At 42.7% G+C, this 23,372-nt stretch overlaps 1 protein-coding gene across 1 annotated transcript in view; it reads left to right on the plus strand.

Annotated features, from left to right (window-relative positions):
• The first annotated feature begins 2,217 nt into the window (after nt 1–2,217).
• traf4a (tnf receptor-associated factor 4a) overlaps nt 2,218–23,372 on the plus strand; it is a 49,593-nt gene continuing 28,438 nt past the window's right edge. Inside the window, exon 1 of the mRNA XM_024445148.2 lies at nt 2,218–2,770. Coding sequence (XP_024300916.1) covers nt 2,628–2,770 — 143 coding nt within the window. The 5' untranslated portion in view covers nt 2,218–2,627. The remainder of the gene's footprint in view (nt 2,771–23,372) is intronic.

Raw genomic sequence — 23,372 nt, forward strand, 5'->3', positions numbered from 1 at the left:
TGACAATGCCACCAGCCATACTGCTCGTTCTGTGAGTGATTTTCTGCAAGACAGGAATGTCAGTGTTCTGCCATGGCCAGCGAAAGGCCCAGATCGCAATCCCATTGAGCACGTCTGGGATCTGTTGGATCGGAGGGTGAGGGCTAGGGCTATTCCCCCAAGAAATGTCAGACAGGTGCCTTGGTGGAAGAGTGGGGTAACATCTCACAGCAAGAACTGGCAAATCTGGTGCAGTCCATGAGGAGGAGATACTGCACTGCAGTACTTAATGCAGCTGGTGGCCACACCAGATACTGACTGTTACTTTTAATTTTGACACCCCCCTTTGTTCAGGGACACATTATTCAATTTCTGTTAGTCACATGTCTGTGGAACTTGTTCAGTTTGTCTCAGTTGTTGAATCTTATTATGTTCATACAAATATTTACACATGTTAAGTTTGCTGAAAATAAACGCAGTTTACAGTGAGAGGACATTTCTTTTTTTGCTGAGTTTATTTAGCTTCCTAAGCTTGTGTAGCTAATATAATGCTCTACCAAAAGTATTGGAGTGAGATAGCAGGAGGAGGTCATTGGGGAGCTGTCGTGCAGTAAGGTTTTGTCTTCTCTCACTAGAGGTTGGCATGATACAATACACAGTCCCGGGATGTCTAACTGGTTTGGTAGCTTTATTTACCCAGTATTTAGTTAGACAAAACAATGTTTAGGACTGCCACTACAGTGTGAGCCTACTAACTGACTCGTCAGTCAAATGAAGCAAACAAGTACGACACTTTAAATCTTGAGCACATTATCAATGGCTCTCATTGTGCTTTTAGGATTAGTCCTCATCAATTGGATTAGTAACTTTTGTTTTCATTTACAATAACACGTGGTTTGTTTCGTGTCATAGTAAGGTACTTTTACACAACACATGAACAGTGAAAGTTTCTTTAAGGCTGACTAAAGGAGGCCACTGCTATAGTAAATGCAATTCAAGACACATGGATCTTTCAATCCTCAAGTGTTCATAGATTGTTTAAGATTTTTGATGTGGAAGGGTCACTAACAGCATGGCACAGGTATGAGAGACACATTAAGAGTCAATCTTGTCTCTTCAGCTGTGTGTGTCATAGGCATGAGTCCGTTTGATATGATGTACTTAATTATAACACTGGTTTCATCCCGAAGGGTACCCTATTCTCTACATAGTGCACTACTTATGAACGGAGCCATATAGGCCCTGGTCAAAAATAGTGCACTATATAGGGAAAAGGGTGCGATCACTGGCTTGATCTTACGTTGGAAAGCCTCCAAACAGGCTGAGATGGTGAGTAAACTGTAGTGCAAAAAAGGTGGGTCACTGTCTAGTATAGAGAGATTTACATGGTTATAAACGTCATGCCAGGGTAAGCCAACACAAAACACAGCCCTGATTTTAAGTGTTTCTAAAATCCCATATGGGAAAAATGAATGCTGGAAAAACGATTGCAACTATTTCCCTGTTTGACCGCTAGGTTGTATGGGTATTATGATTCATACTTTGGTACTATATTGTTGACAGGGTCTATGATTTAGTAATACTACAATGCTGTAGCAGATTTTCGCCAGTTATTTGAAGAAAGAGTATGTGCCTGTGTGATGATGTAATCCTGAAGCAACAAGGTTGGTGATGACAACCTATGGCTATTGAATATTTGTAAATGGAGACAATTGTAAAGGTTTTAAAGACAAGTTATTGTCCTATCATTCGAAACCACTTCCGACAATTATCGAAGTCAATGTTTCATATTGATGATCATATTTATCTGCAACTCCATGAATATCAGGCTCTTCTTTTTCAGTTTCACCACCAGAGGGCAGTTTTTCCTAATTATTAATGTGTCTACCTAGGGTCAATTCATCAATACATGTCATGTTTTTTGTGCAGACTTTAGGATGTCAAAACATTTCACTTCGTGATTGAACATTAGATACTGTATCTGTACCCTTTTTTAAGTGAACATGCTCCTTTCAAGCTATTTAATTAAAGACAATTTGCAGGTGAAAGCATACATTATTTCCATTCATTTTATATTATCATTAATTTAATAAAAAAGAGAGTTGAATTAAATAGCTGACAAATAAATCAAATCAAAGGAGGAGATATCATTGACCCATAGCATAGAAAAGCAGATAGGCTATGTTGAGTTCACTTTCGACTCCTCCCGCAAGAAAAATAGTAGGCGGGGGTATGTACCTAAACAGATGGGATGAGAGCATTGTCTTTAATCTGTCACTGTTACCTCTGCATGGAGACATGCGGACGATTTTCCTGCATTTATAGACCCAGATGAATATTGTCAGAAGAAGACATCGCCAGGTTTTGATGCAATAACGTTTATACTTTCGAGGATTCCCTTTGTTTCCATGCACTCGGTCACCCGGTTGCTGGAGAGACATCGGAGCTGAATCGGTCAATAATTTCGTCTCGCAAACCGATCTGTCGCTGGCTGGCGAAGGGGACATGAATATCTGAGAATCTCTCTGGTGACGGCCATCAGAAGAGAGACATCGGTGGCATCATACCACAAATCGCATAGGTGGACCGGACACAGGGGCGAAGGGAGAGACATTAATCAGCAGTGTATTTCTACTCCTCCTGCAGCAATGCCGGGGTTTGATTACAAGTTTCTGGAGAAACCGAAGAGACGGTTTCAATGTCCCTTATGCAGTAAAGCCATGCGAGACCCTGTTCAAGTTTCTACGTGTGGCCACCGATTTTGTGACACCTGTCTACAAGAATTTTTAAGGTAAGCTGTTGGTCTGTGTCTGTGTTTCTGTATGTCTTTCTGTGTGTGTCTGTCTCGCTCTCTCTCTGAATGTATATGTGTGTGTGTGTGTCATATTCCAGATTCAGAGCGATTAGCCTATTGGATTGACATAATGATATTACATTGTAATGTGTTCTGTATACACAAAGCCTTAAGGGTAAGTCAACACCACTTCCTTTTACCTATAATATTGTTTCACCTGTGAGTGCAAAGGCCTTACAAAGGAAGGACACACCTACAGGATATGTTTACATATATACTTTCCAATTGAAACTGAACATTAATGATTAGTTCCTAGAGTGTGAGACAAGACATGTAGCCTATACACAGAGAGAGAGAGGTCTAAAAGCAAGTTTTTTCAGTGTTCTTTAAACCAGTGGTTTTGAAAGTCTATGTAAAAATATATATATATATATATATATATATATACACACACACACAGTGCATTCGAAAAGTATTCTAACCCATTGACTGTTTTCACATTTTGTTACATTACAGCCTTATTCTAAAATTGATCAAATTATTTTCCCCCCCACATGAATCTACACACAATACCCTATAATGACAATGCAAAAACAGGTTTGTAGAAATTTTGGCAAATGTATTAAAAATAAAAAACGGAAATATAACATTTACATAAGTATTCAGACCCTTTATTCAGTACTTTGTTGAAGCACCTTTGGCAGTGATTACAGCCTAGAGTCTTCTTGGGTAAAACGCTACAAGCTTGGTACACCTGTATTTGGGGAGTTTCTCCCATTCGTCTCTGCAGATCCTTTCAAGCTCTGTTAGTTTGGATGGGGAGCGTTGCTGCTCAGCTATTTTCAGGTCTCTCCAGAGATGTTTGATCGGGTTCAAGTTCTGGCTCTGGCTGGGCCACTCAAGGACATTCAGAGACTTGTCCCGAAGCCATTCCTGCGTTGTCTTGGCTGTGTGCTTATGGTTGTTGTCCTGTTGGAAGGTGAACCTTCACCCCAGTTGTGCACCGGGGCCTCCCACTCCTCTTTCTATTCTGGTTAGGGCCAGTTTGCGCTGTTCTGTGAAGGGAGTAGTACACAGCGTTGTATGAGATCTTCAGCTTCTTGGAAATTTCTCGCATGGAATAGCCTTCATTTCTCAGAACAAGAATAGACTGACGAGTTTCAGAAGAAAGTACTTTGTTTCTGGCCATTTTGAGCCTGTAATCGAACCCACAAATGCTGATGCTCCAGATACTCAACGAGTCTAAAAGACGGTTTTATTGCTTCTTTAATCAGAACAACAGTTTTCAGCTGTGCTAACATAATTGCAAAAGGGTTTTCTAATGATCAATTAGCCTTTTAAAATTATAAACTTGGATTAGCTAACACAATGTGCCATTGGAACACAAGAGTGATGGTTGCTGATAATGGGCCTCTGTACGCCTATGTAGATATTCCATTAAAAATCAGCCGTTTCCAGCTGCAATAGTCATTTACAACATTAACAATGTCTACACTGAATTTCTGATCAATTTGATGTTATTTTAATGGACCAAAAATGTGCTTTTCTTTCAAAAACAAGGTCATTTCTAAGTGACCCCAAACGTTTGAATGGTAGTGTGTGTATTTTTTATATATTTGGATATATATACACACACACACACTACCATATATATACATAGACTTCGAGCGCCAGCTATTCTGAGGGAAACTTCGTAGGGAACCAGCTACTAGATGGTTCGATTAGTCTTGTAAATATATATATTGGAACAGAAAATTAAGAGGACAGATTATTCTATGGGAAAATATACAAGCATTTAAAAAAAAACTTACGTGTTATTGAGTAAATGTATTTATTGGTTCCTTCTAATTTTGATAAGAGATACAAATGTAATGAGTTTAAGGTTAGTTGTTCATGTAAAAATCAAAATGTACAGATTTTAAGGTTGTCATTATATTTGAGGTGGGGTCACAATAAATTATTGCAGGAAAATAGTGGTGTATAAATGGGGAAAGAAATGGGGTCCCCATTGAAAAAGTTTGAATACCACTGCCTTAAACCTTAAGGTATTTCACTTACCCAGCCTATGGTATTGAAAATGTTTATAACACATTTCAACATTCACTCCTTGGAAAGTTTCACCCATGTCAACTTTATTCCTTTAGATTAGCCAAATGTAGCCAGCCGTTGGGGGTGTTCTTTATACATGCAAATCTCTCATGAAGTCAGTTTTTTACATTTTCCATTACTGAATTTAAATTGGCCCAACTGTCAGTATTCTGGGAGCCACCAATGAGAACTCAAGCTCCAAAAGGCCACAAAACAGATGAGAAAACAATTGCTTGCTTATATCATAATTTGGCCCAATGCAATTGTAATATTATACATATATGTTTCAGATAATAAACTGTCAGAGATTCAGTGCTGTGATGAGGGAGAAATGTTTCAGACTTTGCTGCCATTCTAGCTGTAGTCCCCTACCATGACACATTATCTAATGTTAAGACCTCAGGATCAGGGACAGAGAGAGGGGAGAGGCACTTTGTCTGTTTATGTGTGTGAGTCTGCATGGAAATATGTCTGCGTGTATTTGTATTTGTCCACGTGTGTATGCTTGTTAATATCTGTGTGTTTTCACCCAGGCAGGCAGAGGGGATCCTGGCCTATCTTCCTTGTCTTCTTGTCTGTCTTTTTGCCCTTAGGATGTATGCCTGCCTGACTGCGTTTCAGGTCAGGGGAGGGTGCAGGGTGGTAGAGGTGCTGGGTCCGGGGCAGTCAACAGTGGCGCTGCCTTGGATGAGGGGGGATTAGACAGATTCCTTTGGAATCAGGGAATCAGTGTGGTGAGAGATTGGCGGACCATTCACTCGGAGGTCACCAAATTCAAATCTCTTTGTAATCATTTTATTTGTCACTTGCTTCATAAACAACCAGTGAAATGCTTACTTACAGGCCCTTCCCAACAATGCAGAGAGAAAAATAGAGAAATTGCACCCTATCCCCTATATAGTGCACTACTTTTGACCAGGGCCCCTTATGGCTCTGGTCAGAAGTAATGCACTGCAGTATATAGGGCAGTGTATCCCTGGTCCTCGAGCACAACAGTACACCTTTTCATTGTAGCCCTGGACAAACACACCTCATTCAGCTCATTGAGGGCCTGATGATTAGTTGACACGTTGAATCAGGTGTGCTTGTCCAGGGTTACAATAAAAATGTGTACTATTGGGGGTACCCAAGGACCAGGGTTGGGAAATACTGATAGGTAGGGTAGGGTGCTATTTGGGAGACATACAGTGTTTAATTTTGGCAACTATTTTAGATTTAGTTTTGAGCCACTTGAGGTTCTCATACCCCTTCACCCCTACAACATCCCTCCCAGCCCCCATTGAAAGATGGCTGAAATACTTGGGGGTCCTACTTTATGTATATTTAATTGGATTTCAATTAAACCCTCATGTAGTCAGTTATTGCAGGATGCAGGAAGCAGAGGTGGGTCTACCTGAACTTTGTGCGACGTCATCTTGGAACACAGCTTCTGTGTTATTGTTTGAGTAGACAATGGCTGGACATATTTCAGTTATGGCAGTTATGGTTCCCCTTTATGTTTTTGCGTTTCACTTCATTGCCAGGGACAACCAGAAGTGGGATGTTTTTTTCACCGTATAGGTCTTATCTAGTTCTCTACACATATTTAGACTATCTTGGGCTACGTCCTAAATAGCACCCTGTTCTCTACATAGTGGAATACTTTTGACAAGAGACATTTGCGCCCTGGTTGAAAGTAGTGCATTATGTAGGGAATGGGGTGCCATTTGGGATGCGTACCAGGAATGACTTGTCTTCCTCCCTCCCAGCTGCACACTGTGAACACGGCTGATGTTGACGCTCTGTGTCAGTCAAATAAATAAGACTCCTAGTCGTAAGCACAGGTTTGCAGCTAGTTTGACCACTAGCAATGCCATGCTGCTTATTCATGGTGCTGTAGATATTATCATAGGACTTGAGCCATGTCTTGTCAAAAAGGAAATTCAACAAAAAGATCAAGGCATTATTGCACTTTTTTATTTGATCATTTCTGGCACTATTATTTTAACATATGCAGTGTCCTCCACTAATATTGGCACCCTTGATAAAATGAGCAAAACAGGCTGTGAAAAAAGTATGACTGCCTCATCTCTGTACCCCACACATAAAAATATCTGTATAGTCCCTCAGTCGAGCAGTGAATTTTAAACACAAATTAAACCACAAAGACCAGGGAGATTTTCCAATGCCTCGCAAAGAAGGGCGCCAATTTGTAGATGGGTAAAAAAAATAATTAAAGCAGACAATGTTTATCTCTTTGAGAATGGTGAAGTTATTAGTTACACTTTGGATGGTGTATCAATACACTCAGTCACTACAAAGATACAGGCGTTCTTCCTAACTCAGTTGCCAGAGAGGAAGGAATCCGCTCAGGGATTTCACCATAAGGCCAATGCTGACTTCAAAACAGTTACAGAGTTTAATGGCTATGATAGAACTGAGAATGGATCAACAACATTGTAGTTAATCAACAATACTAACCTAAATAACAGAGTGGAAAGAAGGAAGCCTGTACAGAATACAAATATACCAAAACATTCATTTTGTTTGCAACAAGGCACTAAAGTAATACTGCAAAAAATGTGGCCAAGCAATTCACTTTTTGTCCTGAATGCAAAGTGTTATGTTTGTGGCAAATCCAATACAACACATTACCACTCTCCATATTTTCAAGGATATTGGTGGCGGCTGTATATCATGCTATGGGTATGCTTGTCATCGTTAAGGACTGGTGAGTTTTTCAGGCTAAGAAAGAAACGGATGAAGCTAAGCACAGGCAACATCCTAGATGAAAATCTGGTTCAGTCTGCTTGCCACCAGATACTGGGAGATTAATTTACCTTTCAGCAGGACAATAACCTAAAACCCAAGGCCAAATCTACACTGGAGTTTGTTACCAAGAAGACAGTGAATGTTACTGAGTGGTCTAGTTACAGTTAGACTTAAATCTACTTAAAGAATCTATGGCAATACCTGAAAATGGTTGGCTAGCAATGATCAATAACCAATTTGACAGCGATTGAAGAATTTTGAAAAGAAGAATGGGCAAATGTTTCACAATTAGGTGTGGAAAGCTCTTCAAGACAAAGTATTGTCTCAGGGGTGTGAATACCTATGTACATGAGATATTTCTGAATTTCATTTTCAATAAATTTGCAAACATTTCTAAATGGGATATTATGTGTAGATGGGTAAAAAAAATGAAATGCATTTTGAAATCAGGCTTTTACACAACAAAATGTAGAATAAGGCAAGGGGTATGAATACTTTCTGAAGGCTCTGTATATAAACATATTTTAATCAATTTTTTTATTTTTTATTTAACTAGGCGAGCCGGTTAAGAACAGATTCTTATTTACAATGACGGCCTACACCGGCCAAACTCAGATGACGCTGGGCCAATTGTGTGCCGCCCTATGTGTCTCCCAATCACGGCTGGTTGTGATACAGCCTGGATTCGAACCAGGGTGTCTGTAGTGATGCCTCTAGCACTGAGATGCAGTGCCTTAGACCACTGGGCCACTCGGGAGCCCATCTTAATAAGATGTCTGAAGGCAAAGCTCTCCAAATATACTGTATCAGGATGACAAGCTCGTATATAGAAAGAGCGAGACCGTTGAAGAGTAAGAGATCATTGGTGGTCAATGCCTTTTGCCTGCGGCTTTGTGTCTACCTCAGAGGCATCCCTGTCTGTGTTCAGAGAATACAAATCCTTTACTCCCTGCATCCCACGCAATGACTCTTTTTAAAACACAAAGACGCACAGAATATAGATTTTTTTCAAGACAAAAAAAGACCAAGCCAGTGTTTTTGTAAAGTAGTGACGACTCGTGCTCATAACAGACAAAGAGAGCACGATTCAACAGTCAGTTGCTGCTGCAGTATACTGTGAAGTGGGGACAACCAGACTATCAGGGAGAGCAATCATCTGCACCTATTTTGTGGATGCGTAGAGTGACTAATGTTACTACCAGTTATATTCAGAGTTAATGGGGAATTGATTGCACTATTTGTTCAGCTCAAGTTTGTATCGCTTTCCATTTCAATGTTGGTGACCTAGGATGCTTCCCAAATGGCACTCTATTCCCTACATAGTGCCCTACTTTTGACCATAGCACTATGGGCCCTGGTCGAAAGTTGTGCCTATATAGGGAATAGGGTGGCATTTTGTACACACACAATGTCAGTGACTTACAATGTCAGTGACATTATTGACTTGGTAAGCTTGCTAAACTGTAGCGCAGCCAAGAGGGGGGCTCTGTTTTCATAACACATTGTTTTCTCAGGTAGCCTAGCAAACATCACACTGTTATTCTGAATGGTATTTTGTCTTCTAAAACATTTCAGTGCCTCAGAGGTCTGTCCACAACGACTTTACTATTCATCTGTCGGGATCCTATTGGTCCAGCTGACAGGGGTTTAGGCTATTTGACAGCCACTTCACCCTTCCATCGATCTCACACAGAAATGAATCTAGTCAATTGATTAACACAGTAAAAAGCCACACGTAGCAGAGTTCACCGAGTGTGTTTCCATTTTTCCATTGGCTTAATTAGAACACTGTGCAAACTGAGGACAGAGACAGTTGCGCACGCAGGGATTGCACAAAGAGCAGTTGGGATCATTCTGAAGCAAGCACAAGTAAGCTTATACCAAAGCTCCCTGAGGTCATTTGTATACATGTTGTACACAGAGTGGATCCCCTCCCAGTGAGTCCCAGCTTTTGTGTTCAGTATGTGAAATCAGTCCAGGCTTGCCAGCCAGCTTTCACTTTGACACTGATAGCTCTGCCAGCGTCTCTGGGACCCAACAGGCCATAAAAATAGTTTATTACTTTAGAGCATAAATCACCAAATTGACACTTCCACTTACTCATAAGTATGAATGATCTATGGTTACATCTCAGCAGGTCTCTCCTTCATCTCTATCCAAGTTTAATCTCATCTTCAACTTTTCCTCACGATATCCCTTGAAACAAGTGGCCTCCACACCCTAGCTTCAGGTTTAACGCTTTTCATATGCTATCGTACAATAACTTTTCCCTTTTCTCTGACAGACACACTACTTTTGAACTAACACAATTTTTTTTTTGCGGAATTATGCCAAAATCTGTCATTCTGCCCCTGAGCAAGGCAGTTAACCCACTGTTCTCCGGGCGCCGACGATGTGGATGTCGATTAAGGTAGCCCCCGCACCTCACTGATTCAGAGGGGCTGGGTTAAATGCGGAAGACACATTTCAGTTGAATACATTGTTGGACAACTGACTAGGTATCCCCCTTTCCCTTTGTGATGAAAAGACTTAGCTTGTCTGTCAGCGTGTTAGCATGTGATGCTAATGGGCTGTTTTCTCCGCCCATGGAGAGAGCGAGGGAGTGGAGGAATGTTTAAATACAACAGGCCAACAGGCAGAAGCCCTGGAGGCTCCCTGGCCCAGCCCTGATGTAGAGTCATGGGGTAGTAGAACGAGTACAGCCCTGAGGCTTATCACTTCTGCAATCAACTGTAAGTCACATGCCTGTATGCTGATCTTGCCCTGCGTCCCAAATGGCACCCTATTCCCTACTTTTGACCAGGGCCATAAGGCTCTGATCAAAAGTAGTGTACTGTATAGGGAACAGGGTGTCATTTGGAACTCAGCCCTGGTTGCTAACGGCAAACCCCTTATCATAGGCCTTGGCAATTAGCTCAATGCTCATTAGCAAAGGAGAATAAAAAAATTCTCCCCATGATATAGGGTAAGAGCGGCCTTACATGCCAAACCCATCCCATACATGGTGTGATACATGGAGTCATGTATCTTGGGTTAGTGTGTGTGTGAGCCAAGGCAGGGTCACACTTGCACAACTGTGTCATCTCTGTGGGAATAATACAGTGCTCCGGCATAGCCTTGACTGGATCAGTAATTGGTTTATTCTGCCCCATAAATTCTTCCTGGATGTGTTTCCTCAACAATATGATAGCCTACTGTAACTTCTTCCTGGATGTGCCTCCACAACACTATGGTAGCCTACTGTAACTTCTTCCTGGATGGGCCTCCACAACACTATGGTAGCCTACTGTAACGTCTATCCTGGATGGGCCTCCACAACACTATGGTAGCCTACTGTAACTTCTAACCTGGATGGGCCTCCCCAACACTATGGTAGCCTACTGTAACTTCTTCCTGGATGTGCCTCCACAACACTATGGTAGCCTACTGTAACTTCTTCCTGGATGTGCCTCCACAACACTATGGTAGCCTACTGTAACTTCTTCCTGGATGGGCCTCCCCAACACTATGGTAGCCTACTGTAACTTCTTCCTGGATGGGCCTCCACAACACTATGGTAGCCTACTGTAACTTCTTCCTGGATGGGCCTCCCCAACACTATGGTAGCCTACTGTAACTTCTTCCTGGATGGGCCTCCACAACACTATGGTAGCCTACTGTAACTTCTTCCTGGATGGGCCTCCACAACACTATGGTAGCCTACTGTAACTTCTTCCTGGATGGGCCTCCACAACACTATGGTAGCCTACTATAACTTCTGACTTCCTCTACTGTCCCGAGGCGCTTATGGTCTAATTGTTATGCCATTTTGGAACATGGTGCCATTTGGATAATTGCCATGGGGTTTATACATGTGGTGATTAATCATCCCCACCGGCCAAGGAAGTATGAGTTTGAGTGTTATGAGAGGGATGATGATTAATTTAACATTGGCAGCATAGTGTCCATGATATGTGGTGATTGTGCTGTTTTACTGATGCAGGCTATAGGCCTACTCATCTATTCTCTCTGCTCCCTGACTTGTCTGTATGGCTTCTCAGTCTCCCACACATGTAATAACACTGAAGTCCATTTTGATGCAGCATCACCAGCATTCTCAGTGCCTCCGCAACCTCCAACTTCCTCTCTCCTTCCCCACATCGCTCTTCTTCCTTCCATCCCTTCCACCGTCTGGGAAAGCGAGTGCACAAAAAGCTTATTGTGAATGAGGAAAGAGTTTGGAGGGAAGAAAAGGGGGATGATTGATGTGGTCTGAGACAGTGGAGAGATAGAGGTCAGGGTCTCGTCAGCCAAGGGAATCTGGATGAGTGTCATTGGTCTCCATTAAAGCCAGATGAATTGACTTCTCTCTATTGTGTGCGCAGTTTGATAGGGAAATGCAAAATAGAGGCACTTTTGGCCAGGGATTAGTGTCTTTTAAAGGACTAAATGGGGTCCGGGAGCACTGGTGCCTTTCTCTGTGTGTAAGCCAGTCCTGCTCTGTCAGCTGGGCCATAGAAAAAGTGTGTGTGTGTGTGTGGGTTCAGCCGGACTAATAATGAATGGCTCAGTGAATGAGGATCTCCAGTTCCAAGCCCCACACCCATCCTCTAGTCTCTTCACATAGGCCTTCATAGACCCTCACAGGTGTCCAAAGACATTCATGTATGTATGGCACACAGGGATACAGAAGGAATGTTTTTCTTTTGCTTCGTCTATTGCTGAGCAAAACGTAGTTCACTGTGCTTCGTTGAAGGGGGTTTAGTTAGCGGAGTGAAATCCCCCAGGCCTCTGCTCTGGTCTACTCTGATCTCTGTTCTCTGGGTGGGTGGTGATGACCTCTCAAAGCTGAGTAGTGCTGTTCAGGCCAGCTGATGAACTGGGAATGATGAAGTTTAGAATCCTTCTGGAAACACTGAGGCAGTAGTAGCCCATACAAAGGAGTAGGGTGAAGTTGCTCCTAGACGCTGATCTTGGTTCAGTTTCCCCCACTAATGGTTCCGGTTAAGATTGACGGAGGGGAAGCTGATTATTAGATCTGTACCTAGAGGAAACTTCAACCCAGAGCTAGTACACAGAGGCAGTTCCTAACATACTGTAAAAGGGGGGCAGGGTGGACACACCCTGACATGGAAGTATCCCAATGTAGGCTGTCACTATTGAGAGAAACTAAACCAGTACTTCCTCACACATGCATGGACTTTGAAGTAATCCATTGTGTGAAAGTCCACTGATCTTTTAAAGTTTAACATGTCAGTTACACTTCCCCACTACCTGAGCTAAGAGGCGTACTGCACCTGGTGAATCACAAATAGAGCTCTGCAAACATACAGTATGAATTATAGCTCTGCCCTTCAGAATAACTCAATGACCTATATGGTGCTCATTCACCCAAATCAACTGGTACAGTAGTCGTTACTGTACATGAATGGACACACTGATTTGATGGCGTTGGACTCTATACATACACTACCGTTCAAAAGTTTGGGGTCACTTAGAAATGTCATTGTTTTTTAAAGAAAAGCACATTTTTGGTCCATTATAATAACATCAAATTGATCAGAAATACAGTGTAGACGTTGTTATTGTTGTAAATGACTACATTAGCTGGAAACAGCTGATTTAAAAAAAAAAATGAATATCTACATAGGCGTACAGAGACCCATTATCAGCAAAAAACACTCCTGTATTCCAATGGCACGTTGTGTTAGCTAATCCAAGTTTATCATTTTAAAAGGCTAATTAATCATTAGAAAACACTTTTGCAATTATGTTAGCACAGTTGAAAACTGTTATTCTGATTAAAGAAGCAATAAAACTGGCCTTCTTTAGACTAGTTGAGTATCTGGAGCATCAGCATTTGTGGGTTCGATTACAGGCTCAAAATGGCCAGAAACAAAGTACTTTCTATTTCTAGTTAGAGACCTTTTGCGCTGTTCTGTGATGGGGTAGTATACAGCGTTGTACGAGATCTTCAGTTTCTTGGCAATTCTTTGCTGCCATTTTGAGCATGTAATCGAACCCACAAATGCTGATGCTCCAGATACTCTACTAGACTAAAGAAGGCCAGTTTTATTGCTTTTTTAATCAGAACAACATAATTGCTAACATAATTGCAAAAGGGTTTTCTAATGATTTAATTAGCCTTTTAAAATTATCAACTTGGATTAGCTAACACAACGTGCCATTGGAACACAGGAGTAATGATTGCTGATAATGGGCCTCTGTACGCCTATGCAGATATTCCATAAAATATCAGCTGTTTCCAGCTACAATAGTCCAGCTACAATAGTCATTTACAACATTAACAATGTATTTCTGATCAATTTGATGTTATTTTAATGGACAAAATTTGTTGCTTTACTTGCTTTACTTTCAAAAATGAGGAATTTTTGTATTTATTTATTTTTTATTTTATTTTTATTTTTACCCCCAATTTCGTGGTATCCAATTGTTAGTAGCTACTATCTTGTCTCATCGCTACAACTCCCATACGGGCTCGGGAGAGACAAATGTCAAAAGCCACCACCACTCAACGTCCTCCGAAACACAACCCAACCCAACCCAACCAAGCCGCACTGCTTCTTAACACAGTGCGCATCCAACCAGGAAGCCAGCCGCACCAATGCGTCGGAGGAAACACTGTGCACCTGGCGACCTGGTTAGCACGCACTGCGCCCGGCCCGCCACAGGAGTCGCCACAGGAGTCGCCAGTGTGCGATGAGACAAGGATATCCCTACCGGCCAAACTCCCTAACCGCTAGGCCAATTGTGCATTGCCCCATGGACCTCCCGGTTGTGGCCGGCTGCGACAGAGCCTGGGCTTGAACCCAGAGTCTCTGGTGGCACACAGTGATGCAGTGCCTTAGACCACTGCGCCACCCTGGAGGCCAAAACGAGGACATTTCTAAGTGACCCCAAAATTTTTAACGGTAGTGTATATGGGTCAATAAAAAAAACGATTGGTCTCTATTCCATTAGGTTATTCAACATTCGTCTTACTCAGGTATTCTGGGGAATGCGTGAACCCTTTGTTTGTTGTTCGTTTTGAATGACCTCACTAAAACAACAAACCAACAAGGTTGTATTTTGTCAACATCTATGGAATACAATACTTGGAATTGAACTTACAACACCAGGATATTTCTATTGCCCTGATAAGAGGTTTCTGTTGTGGGTGCAACTGTAAAACACCGTCTACACTTGCAAGGGTGACGTGTGCTTGTGTTCACGTGTGAGTGTGCGGCTGGGTGTGAGTGTGTGTTTGAGAGAGTATTGTATACTCACTGAACATTTGTGTCACTCACGTGGCGTGATATACTGTGTATGCTAGAACCTAAAGTCACCCATCCATTTAACTTAAAGGCACCATCTTTTCTCATTCAGCTCCTTGGCAGAACATGAGCCTTACTGTTCTTCCCATAAGACCTACAGTACCATGAGAGGAGTTATATGGGTGTGAGCCAGGACGTTGCAAGATGATATCATTGAATGGGGTCTCATGGGAGGAAGCTGAGGGGCTTTAGAGGTCCAGCTGTGATGATGATATCGCTGAGAGAAAGTTATCGGGACTGTTTCACACAGCTGCAAAATTGCAGAGTTCCTTCACACAGACTGTCTCCACATGGACCGGACAGCCCAGTTGTTATTGTCAAACTCCCTTAGCGGGAACTGGGGGTCATTTGGTTGAATGTTGAATGGCACAAGGCCTTGGTGGTGCTAATTGCTGGTCTAAGGTAGGCAAATGTGAGCAAATCTATGTACTTATTCTGGGACTAAATTTCACACCTCTCAAAGAGGGAAAGCACTTAAAATTCTTTGCTGGATTTTTCTCCCCCATTGAAATGTCCTTCCTCTCCAAACGCGCTGACTACATTCCTGAATCAATGCCCCTATGCCATTGTTCTCTGTATGTCAACTCTTTATCAACATTGTTGGTTTTATACAAAAGGAGAGTTTACAAACAAAGTGTGCACAAAGCATCCCTAGAGCAGGTTTGGGACTTGCTGAGACTTGTCTGTGGCTATGGGAGGTCTTATTCAAAGGACTCAGAGTCTGGCAGCTCTTCAGGCCAACAAAGGCGATAGGCATTCCAGTTATGCAGCAGAGCACCTTGCCCATCAAACAGAGAGCATGTTGGGGCCAAGCTGCCAGAGTCCCAGCCTTGTCGCTGGAGCCTGGCCAGTTGGCAGCCCTCCCCAGCATGGCCAGTGCCTACATGTGCATGGGTATGCATGTAAGGTGTTTATTGTGAAACAGACTAGCCCTCGCCTCAGACTACGCCATAGCCACTGTCTGCCACACAACATAGTGTAATCTGCTGGAGCCTCTTCAGACCAGACAGAGCAGACCCAACCCAGGATGTGTTAGCCTACACAACAGCAAATCCAGAGAGCGCCATCTTCTCTGGGCCAGTAGTTTTTACGATTTGTTCCATTTTAATTGAGATCAGGATTAATGGACAATGTAGAGCGGAGAGAGACTGGGTTAAGGATTGTGGGAACTGGGAAGCGATGAGGGCTGTTAGGAGGTGGATGGATAGGAAGATTACCCAAGGTTATACAGCGGACATGGGTGGGTCTGCTCGGCCATGGCACAGCTTGTGCTTAGGTGTTCGAAACCCATTCCACTGCTCGGCAGGCTCGGCTACATCTGTGCACTGCATCCTGTTGTGCTAATTGATTCCCCCCAATCTGTCTGAGTAGTCACTGCACTGGCTGTGAAGCTGACAGCCCCTCTGTACACGCTCGCACACATACTCAGACTCCAACATATATTAAGCTAGTATAATGCATTAATTAATGGATAAAATTCAGTTAACAATTTCTTCCCCCAAGAGAGGCTACTGGCTACGTTCTATTAAACCCAGTAGTCCTGAGAGCTATTAGAAACATGTCTGTGATGGATTGTTTATGTTGTGAGACTCATTAGCAGTAGGCAGGCATGCAGCTGACTGACTGACTGACTGACTGACTGACCAATGGGTCTGGTTACCGAGTGGATACCCAGGCATGTGAGGAATTTGTGTCTGGGCTTTGAAAGGAGAACAGGGGGACAGGAACATGGGGAATGCAGCGGCCCGGTCCTGCGAGGCACCTGTCTCAGTGAAAGGCTCCACTATGGAGCAAAACAGGTGTTTGCAGAGCAGTTGAGCTCTTCACTAAAAGCATACACACATCCTGAATTATAGTATTTATTTGGGAGAGGCCCCTTCAATGATAAGGTCATTGCCATTCAACCCTAAGCCATTCCATCCTGCCCCCCTCCCTCTGGCCAGTGAAAGGGCCATTGTGATGATGGCTCCCTTCCTTCCTGCCCTACGTCTGCTGTCCCTTAACATCAGCTAGCTGTACTTATTGTGTTGGTCAACTAACTAAAAGCTCAATGACCTTCTCAAGTCCACCACTACCACTCTGTCTTTGTGGTCTCGTCCCTTCTCTCTCACAGCTCATTTCAGATATGTCAACACAGCACAATGCTCAGCCTCCTCCCGTCCTCCCATCTCCTTCCCCTGCACAGACGGGCTATTGATCCTATGAAAGAGCCGAGTGGAGGAAGTGACTAACTCACGTGCGCGGCCAGATGCATCATTCACTACCGCTCTGTTCGGGATGAGAGCGCATTTGCCTCGTTGTAGCCTCTCGTCTCATTCATATCTTAATTAATTTCCAATTTCATCCCCTCTCAATTTAACTTTGGTTCCGTGTCATTCCTTTCAGTCGTCATCCGGACCCGTAAATCAATACCGCTGAACAAGAGAAACCTGCCGAAGTGTTCTCTCTCACACTCACTCACTGACTTATGTACAGGAATAGTGTCACACCAAACTGGGCCATTGTGCTTTGTTTTTGTTTAGTAAAATCCACATGGCTAATCGTCCGCTCTGTTCTCCCTTGTCTCTGTCCCTCTGATTCCAAAAGCTTTGTCATTTACCTCAATGGTGTCACTCCTGGCAACAGGAGCAGCTTTAAAGAATGCATGCAACAGGAGCACTGCTTTCGTTTTGAGACAAAGGAGTATTTTCGACGTCACTGCCTCGCCTGGCTAAACAAAGAAACTGCATCATCGAAATGAGGAGTGGACAGCAGCTTGAGCTGCAGCTGAATGCTGGTTTCAAACATATATGGCTCAAGGAGAAGGGGACAGAGGGAAGGAGAGGATTGGATTTCTCTGGCAGGTTGTTTTTGTCTCTGTCTGAATGTATATGGGCTTCAGATTCAGGCTGATAAGGGAAACAGGAGCAACAGCATGTCTGGAGACAAGCTACTGGGTTTATCGTGTTTGTGTTTGCAGTCGGTGTGTGTGTCTACGTCGCTGTTTAGATCACAGACAGCAGCCCTCTGTCGGCTTTCTGAGCACACTTCACACAAGAAGCCTTCCTTCCCTCACTGTTACCATGGCCACAGCCAGCACAGGGCCCTCCCAAACTGTCACCATCAGCGAGGTGCACAGCTCAAACACACCCACTTGAAATGAATTGGTTTACTGAAAAAATAAGAAAAATAGCTTTTTCCTTCATGTCAGATCAATGGAAATGCAGGTAGAGCAGAAATATAAATTACTATTATGTAACGCTGTTTTTACTCTGAAGTGTCACTGTAGAAAAGTGCCAGGATAAGGCATCCTTTTGATCATCTTTTTGAAGGCAAGCAGCATTTAGCGAGGGCGTTTGAAGAAGGCGATGAGGAAAGTTTGGACAGTTTTGTGGCTGTGAGCGAGGAGGAAGCCTGTGATGAGCGACTTATGGCGGATGAGGGAAGATGGTTGTATTCTGTGCCATCCGCCGCAATGATGACTGGGTGCATCCCAAATGGCACCTTATTCCCTTCATAGGCCACTACTTTCGACAATGGCCCATAGGGTCTATGGGCTCTGCCCGAAAGTAGTGCACTACTGTTACTTATGCAGAGGCAGGTCACACTGCCAGGCAGGCACAGGGAGAATCCACGATCATTAACTTCTCCCAGTGCACTCCTCCTCAGATCACCACACCCTCACACAAGTTCTTCACAGCTTTACTTCTGTGGAGATGTTGAAGAAAAGTAAACTGCATGTTATCAGTTATCTACAAGCTACACCTTCAAGGCACATTAGGACATAAGTTTCAGCAGTTGGGGTTTATCATTTTGCCTATTTATTTGTCATGGGGAATCTTTGTGGTGTTTTCCTGATTGAAAACTCTCTCCTTCTCTTACACAACCTGCTAATGAATGAGTTCAACAACATTAAAGGCTTGGCAGAATTTTTCCACAGATGTTCCATTGGGATAAATTAAGCTCCCAGACACCACATGACATGAATGAAAGTAGTGTACATACACCTGGGATCTCACTCACACACATTGGCCTACTGTACAGTCAGGAAGTGAGATCAAGGGACAGAGAACAAACCCTCTGACCTCACTGTTGGTTTTATCCATAAATAATATCAATCTCTATGGGTAAAGCATTAAGCTATGGGTACAGCATTAAGCTATGGGTGAAGCACTAAGCTATGGGTGAAGCACTAAGCTATGGGTGAAGCACTATGCTATGGATGAAGCACTAAGCTATGGGTGAAGCACGAAGCTATGGATGAAGCACTAAGCTATGGGTGAAGAACCAAGCTATGGGTGAAGAACTAAGCTATGGGTGAAGCACTAAGCTATGGGTGAAGCACTAAGCTATGGGTGAAGTACCAAGCTATGGATGAAGCACTAAGCTATGGGTGAAGCACTAAACTATGGGTGAAGCATTAAGTTATGGGTGAAGCACTAAGCTATGGGTAAAGCACTAAGCTATGGGTGAAGCACTAAGCTATGGGTGAAGCACTAAGCTATGGGTAAAGCACTAAGCTATGGGTGAAGCATTAAGCTATGTTTAAAGCACTAAGCTATGGGTGAAGCACTAAGCACAGTAGATCACCTATATTCTATGTAAACCGTATCAAGGTGAAGAAAGGAGAGCAAATTGGAACTTGACCTTGGAGCTATCTCTTTTAACATAATCAGACATTTAATGGCAACAGGTTCTCCTTTCAGTGCACCCATTCAGGCTTTTTGTATCAGCAACTCCTAAAAGGTGACAAGAAGGTAATTCCTTTTCGCCATTGTTCCCTCCAGACACAAATACAGCCTGCAATGAACCCCTCTGGTCTTTACAACCAGCAAAAGGCTTTATGGTTGTTGTGGGAATTGAGTATGAAATGGGAGCACGGTGGTGAATCACAGGTCAGATAGGTTAGACACAGAAAAAATATTGCTTTCAACAGTCCTCAATTGTATCTTATTTGCCTAACTTACTCCTCATCTATTGATGTGCCATAGAAGCAAGGTATAAATAGCTTGATGCTAATTAATTCACTGCCTTTTCTCAAAAGCCATTTGTTGCATTTTGCTGACATCTCACACAGTGAATGTTTTAAAAGAAATGAGTGGTGATGAGAGGTTCTTATACTAAAATAAGTCTTACCAAGTGCCGTCTTTAGCCAACAATAGCATACTGCTGCTACATGTTGCATGTCTCTGTGCAGGCTTGAGAGCAGATGCAGGAAAATCAGAAGATATGTAGTCCATAAGACATTATTGGTAGCAGGGAGGGATTATGTGTCCAGCCCACCTGCTGTCCCTGGGACAGTGTGCTGGGGGGAAGCAGCATGGAGTTGGTGAGGTAATCCGCCTTTAGCCACCAGCTTCCTGGATTAGCACAATGCTAATGTGGTCTTGCCACCGTGCGATCCTGTTGGCAGGCCATTGTTGTTCTCCCTAATTTGTGTCAGTTTTTGTAATCGCCTAAACTTCTCCATTGACCAGTGTGACGGAAGAAGTTGACGAAGGATTAGAGGGTCAGGACACTTCAGATTGGGTTTTCTGCTTTCCTCTGTATGGTCTCTTATTACATTTTAGTCATTGTAGTTGTGGTGAGTACATTTTTCCTCAATAAAGAATTTATCAGCAAAGTCTGTGCTAGTAGGAAAAGACAATAAAAAAAGGTGCAATAAAGTAAACATTTGTTTATGACTCCTTTCTCTGTGTGAGGAGTAGGAACAACAGTCACTGTTGTGTGCATTATTTCTGTGATGGACGAAGCACTGATTTCAACTCCGCCATGGAGCAGATGGCTTGGCTGTCCAGGCATTCAAAGGGGCTCTGCCTGCCCGGCTCGCCTTATGCCTCAGTGAGAACAGAATAATGGAAGGAGTGTGCTCAACCAACAGAATGACTAAATGACTGTAAAATGTGCTCTGTGATGTCAGGGAGCAGGTAAATCACAGTGAACTGGGCTGGAGGGTTGATGAACCGTCACTGGTCACTAGTGGCACTGACTGTAGTGTAGAGCCTTGGACTAAGAACATTTCAAGGATGCCTAATTTAGAAACTAAACCGCTAAGTGGCTTGTGATAGATATATTACTTGTAGTTGGACAGCTGCCAGTAATATTTTATGGAGAGAATATTTTTTCTTGTCTTGGGAGTAACAGATCTCAGTGTGGTTTTAAAACTCTTCACATGCACTCAGGGGGAGGATTACTCTTTGGGGATACATGCTAATCGAGGAAACGAACTAGCCATGGGCATATTCATCACTCTCAGTTCTGTGTCCCTGATATATTATAACTGGGCCTAGTTTATAGCTATGGACTCGAGGCTTTATCGAGATTGTATTTCACCGAACACTCCCCATGTCTAGAGCTGTTATGGTGACCGTATTACCGCCACACTGGCAGTCACGAGTCATGATGGCAGTCAAATTCCATGTGACCGTTTAGTCATGGTAATTAGGCTTCTCCAAGCTCTGATGTCGCTGATGGTCATTGGTAGCCTACCAAACTTGCTAACTGCCTGGTACTCAGCACTCTATTGTCCCTCTAATCACTCTGACATCAATGTAAATGTCATCGAAAATCTAATCAAACACTTCATGAGAGCCCATGAGCTCATGTTGCGCAACATTTCTATAGGCTATGCAATTGCGTGAGAAAACAGAGTGAAGGCCTCTATTAAAAAGAGGATCCCATCAGCTTTCTATAGGCTAGGTCTATTATATTTATTTCTCAACCTTCCTAATATTAAGCACATTGCTTCTCTTTAAAACAGAAGTATAGCCTACCTGGCTGGCATGAAAATGAACCACGGGAAAGGAGTCCTCCATTCTCTATTTAAGTGCAGAGATGACATGTATTTTTCCCCTGCCCCTGTTTCGAGACAGGTGCATAATAATGGTCCATTCTAAATCAAAACAAAATTCACACCTATATTATTTAGTATATGTAAAGAGAAGATTAAATGAAGAATAGTGTGATGGGTGACAATATTAGCCTATCACTTGTGAATGATATATTATCGCTTGTGAATGATGCCCATCTTGTGTGCAGTAAGGCAAGAAAATACGCATGCTGTTTTTGGCAACTTTTTCAAATCATAATCGCACACCTCATGTAGGCTAGCCCATAGGCCTATACTGTATGCTTTGATAAAGTGGCCAAATAACTTCTTAAAATTAAGAATATTAATCCCCTTTACAACGGTTGTAGAGCCTAACTGGCACACATACGCAGTGCGTGAGTTTCAAGTTTGGGGGAGATCATTTTCAAATTGTGAATGAGAGGAGAGTGTACAGCCTGTACAAAAAAACAAAGCAGAGCTCAGGCCTTTCAAGCAACTTTTTTCAAATCATCATTAGAGTCGCATCATGCAGCCTTACAATGTATTAAAGATCTAAACATATAGCCCAACGTTTGTATCACAACTAAAGTTACATAACTTTAAATGAAGCATATAGGAGAACCTATTTCTTTGTTAACCGCTCAACACAGAATAGCCGCATGTCCACACTCCCTCAAATCATTTGGAGAACATATCCTTTCTATTTTATTCAGCTTTGTTCAATTGTATTTTTCATACTATAAAATAATACCATGGAATGCTCAGAAAATCTTGTCTGCTGTCTGCTATGATCTAGTGTAGCCCACAGCCATATGGCATAGCCAGATCAGGACCTAACATAAGGACAACTCGGAATATGCTGTTCTGTTCTTCTGAAATAGACTCCATTTTCTTCATATCATGTTTCTTAAGACCTGTCTAAAATAAATAATGGATTTATTGTAATGGTGTAGGCTATATTACATGGATTTATTAGACTTTTTCAAATGTAGATGTTCCAAAGGTCTACATCAGAGGCTTGTAGGCTAGCCAGAAGATGCTAATTGTGTTTATGTTAAAGAACGGTCGACTACTGTGAGACTGGCAGTTATTTGCTTGACATTCGGCTGACGAAATTACAGTACATGACTGCCACAGCCCTACTCATGTCTAGAGGATGATAGACATTCTACTCACAGTACTCTGACTGTGTTTTTTGGTGATGGGATGCCTTCTGGGGGAAACCTCTAGTCTACGGTATGATATGTGTCTGCTGATTACGTCATACTTCAGTTTGGTCGTAAGTATCAAGGCAACTTTTGTGGTAAGTAGTGAAAAAGTGCAATTTTAATCTCTGGCAGTCTTACAGCTTTTTGCCTTTGTTAGAATGTGCAGAGGATTTACTTACGCTCTCTCAGGTATGCTGCAGTCTTTATCCCTAAAGTAGGCTGTCCCATGAGGTCTCAAATAGATTTCATTTCCCAATGAGGAACCATCTCACCTCTGCATTAAGGAGCTTGCACCTCCAGCAGTGTCTTAACTAATCACAGGCGGTGCTTTAAGAAGCAGGGATGGAATAGTACTCTTCTGTTTCTCTCATCCCTCAGGATTAAGACCAAACCTGCACTCTTCTCCTTTGCCGGATATCCTGCCAGTGAAT

The sequence above is a fragment of the Oncorhynchus tshawytscha genome, linkage group LG14 (assembly GCF_018296145.1).
Source record: "Oncorhynchus tshawytscha isolate Ot180627B linkage group LG14, Otsh_v2.0, whole genome shotgun sequence".
Classification (NCBI taxonomy): domain Eukaryota; kingdom Metazoa; phylum Chordata; class Actinopteri; order Salmoniformes; family Salmonidae; genus Oncorhynchus; species Oncorhynchus tshawytscha.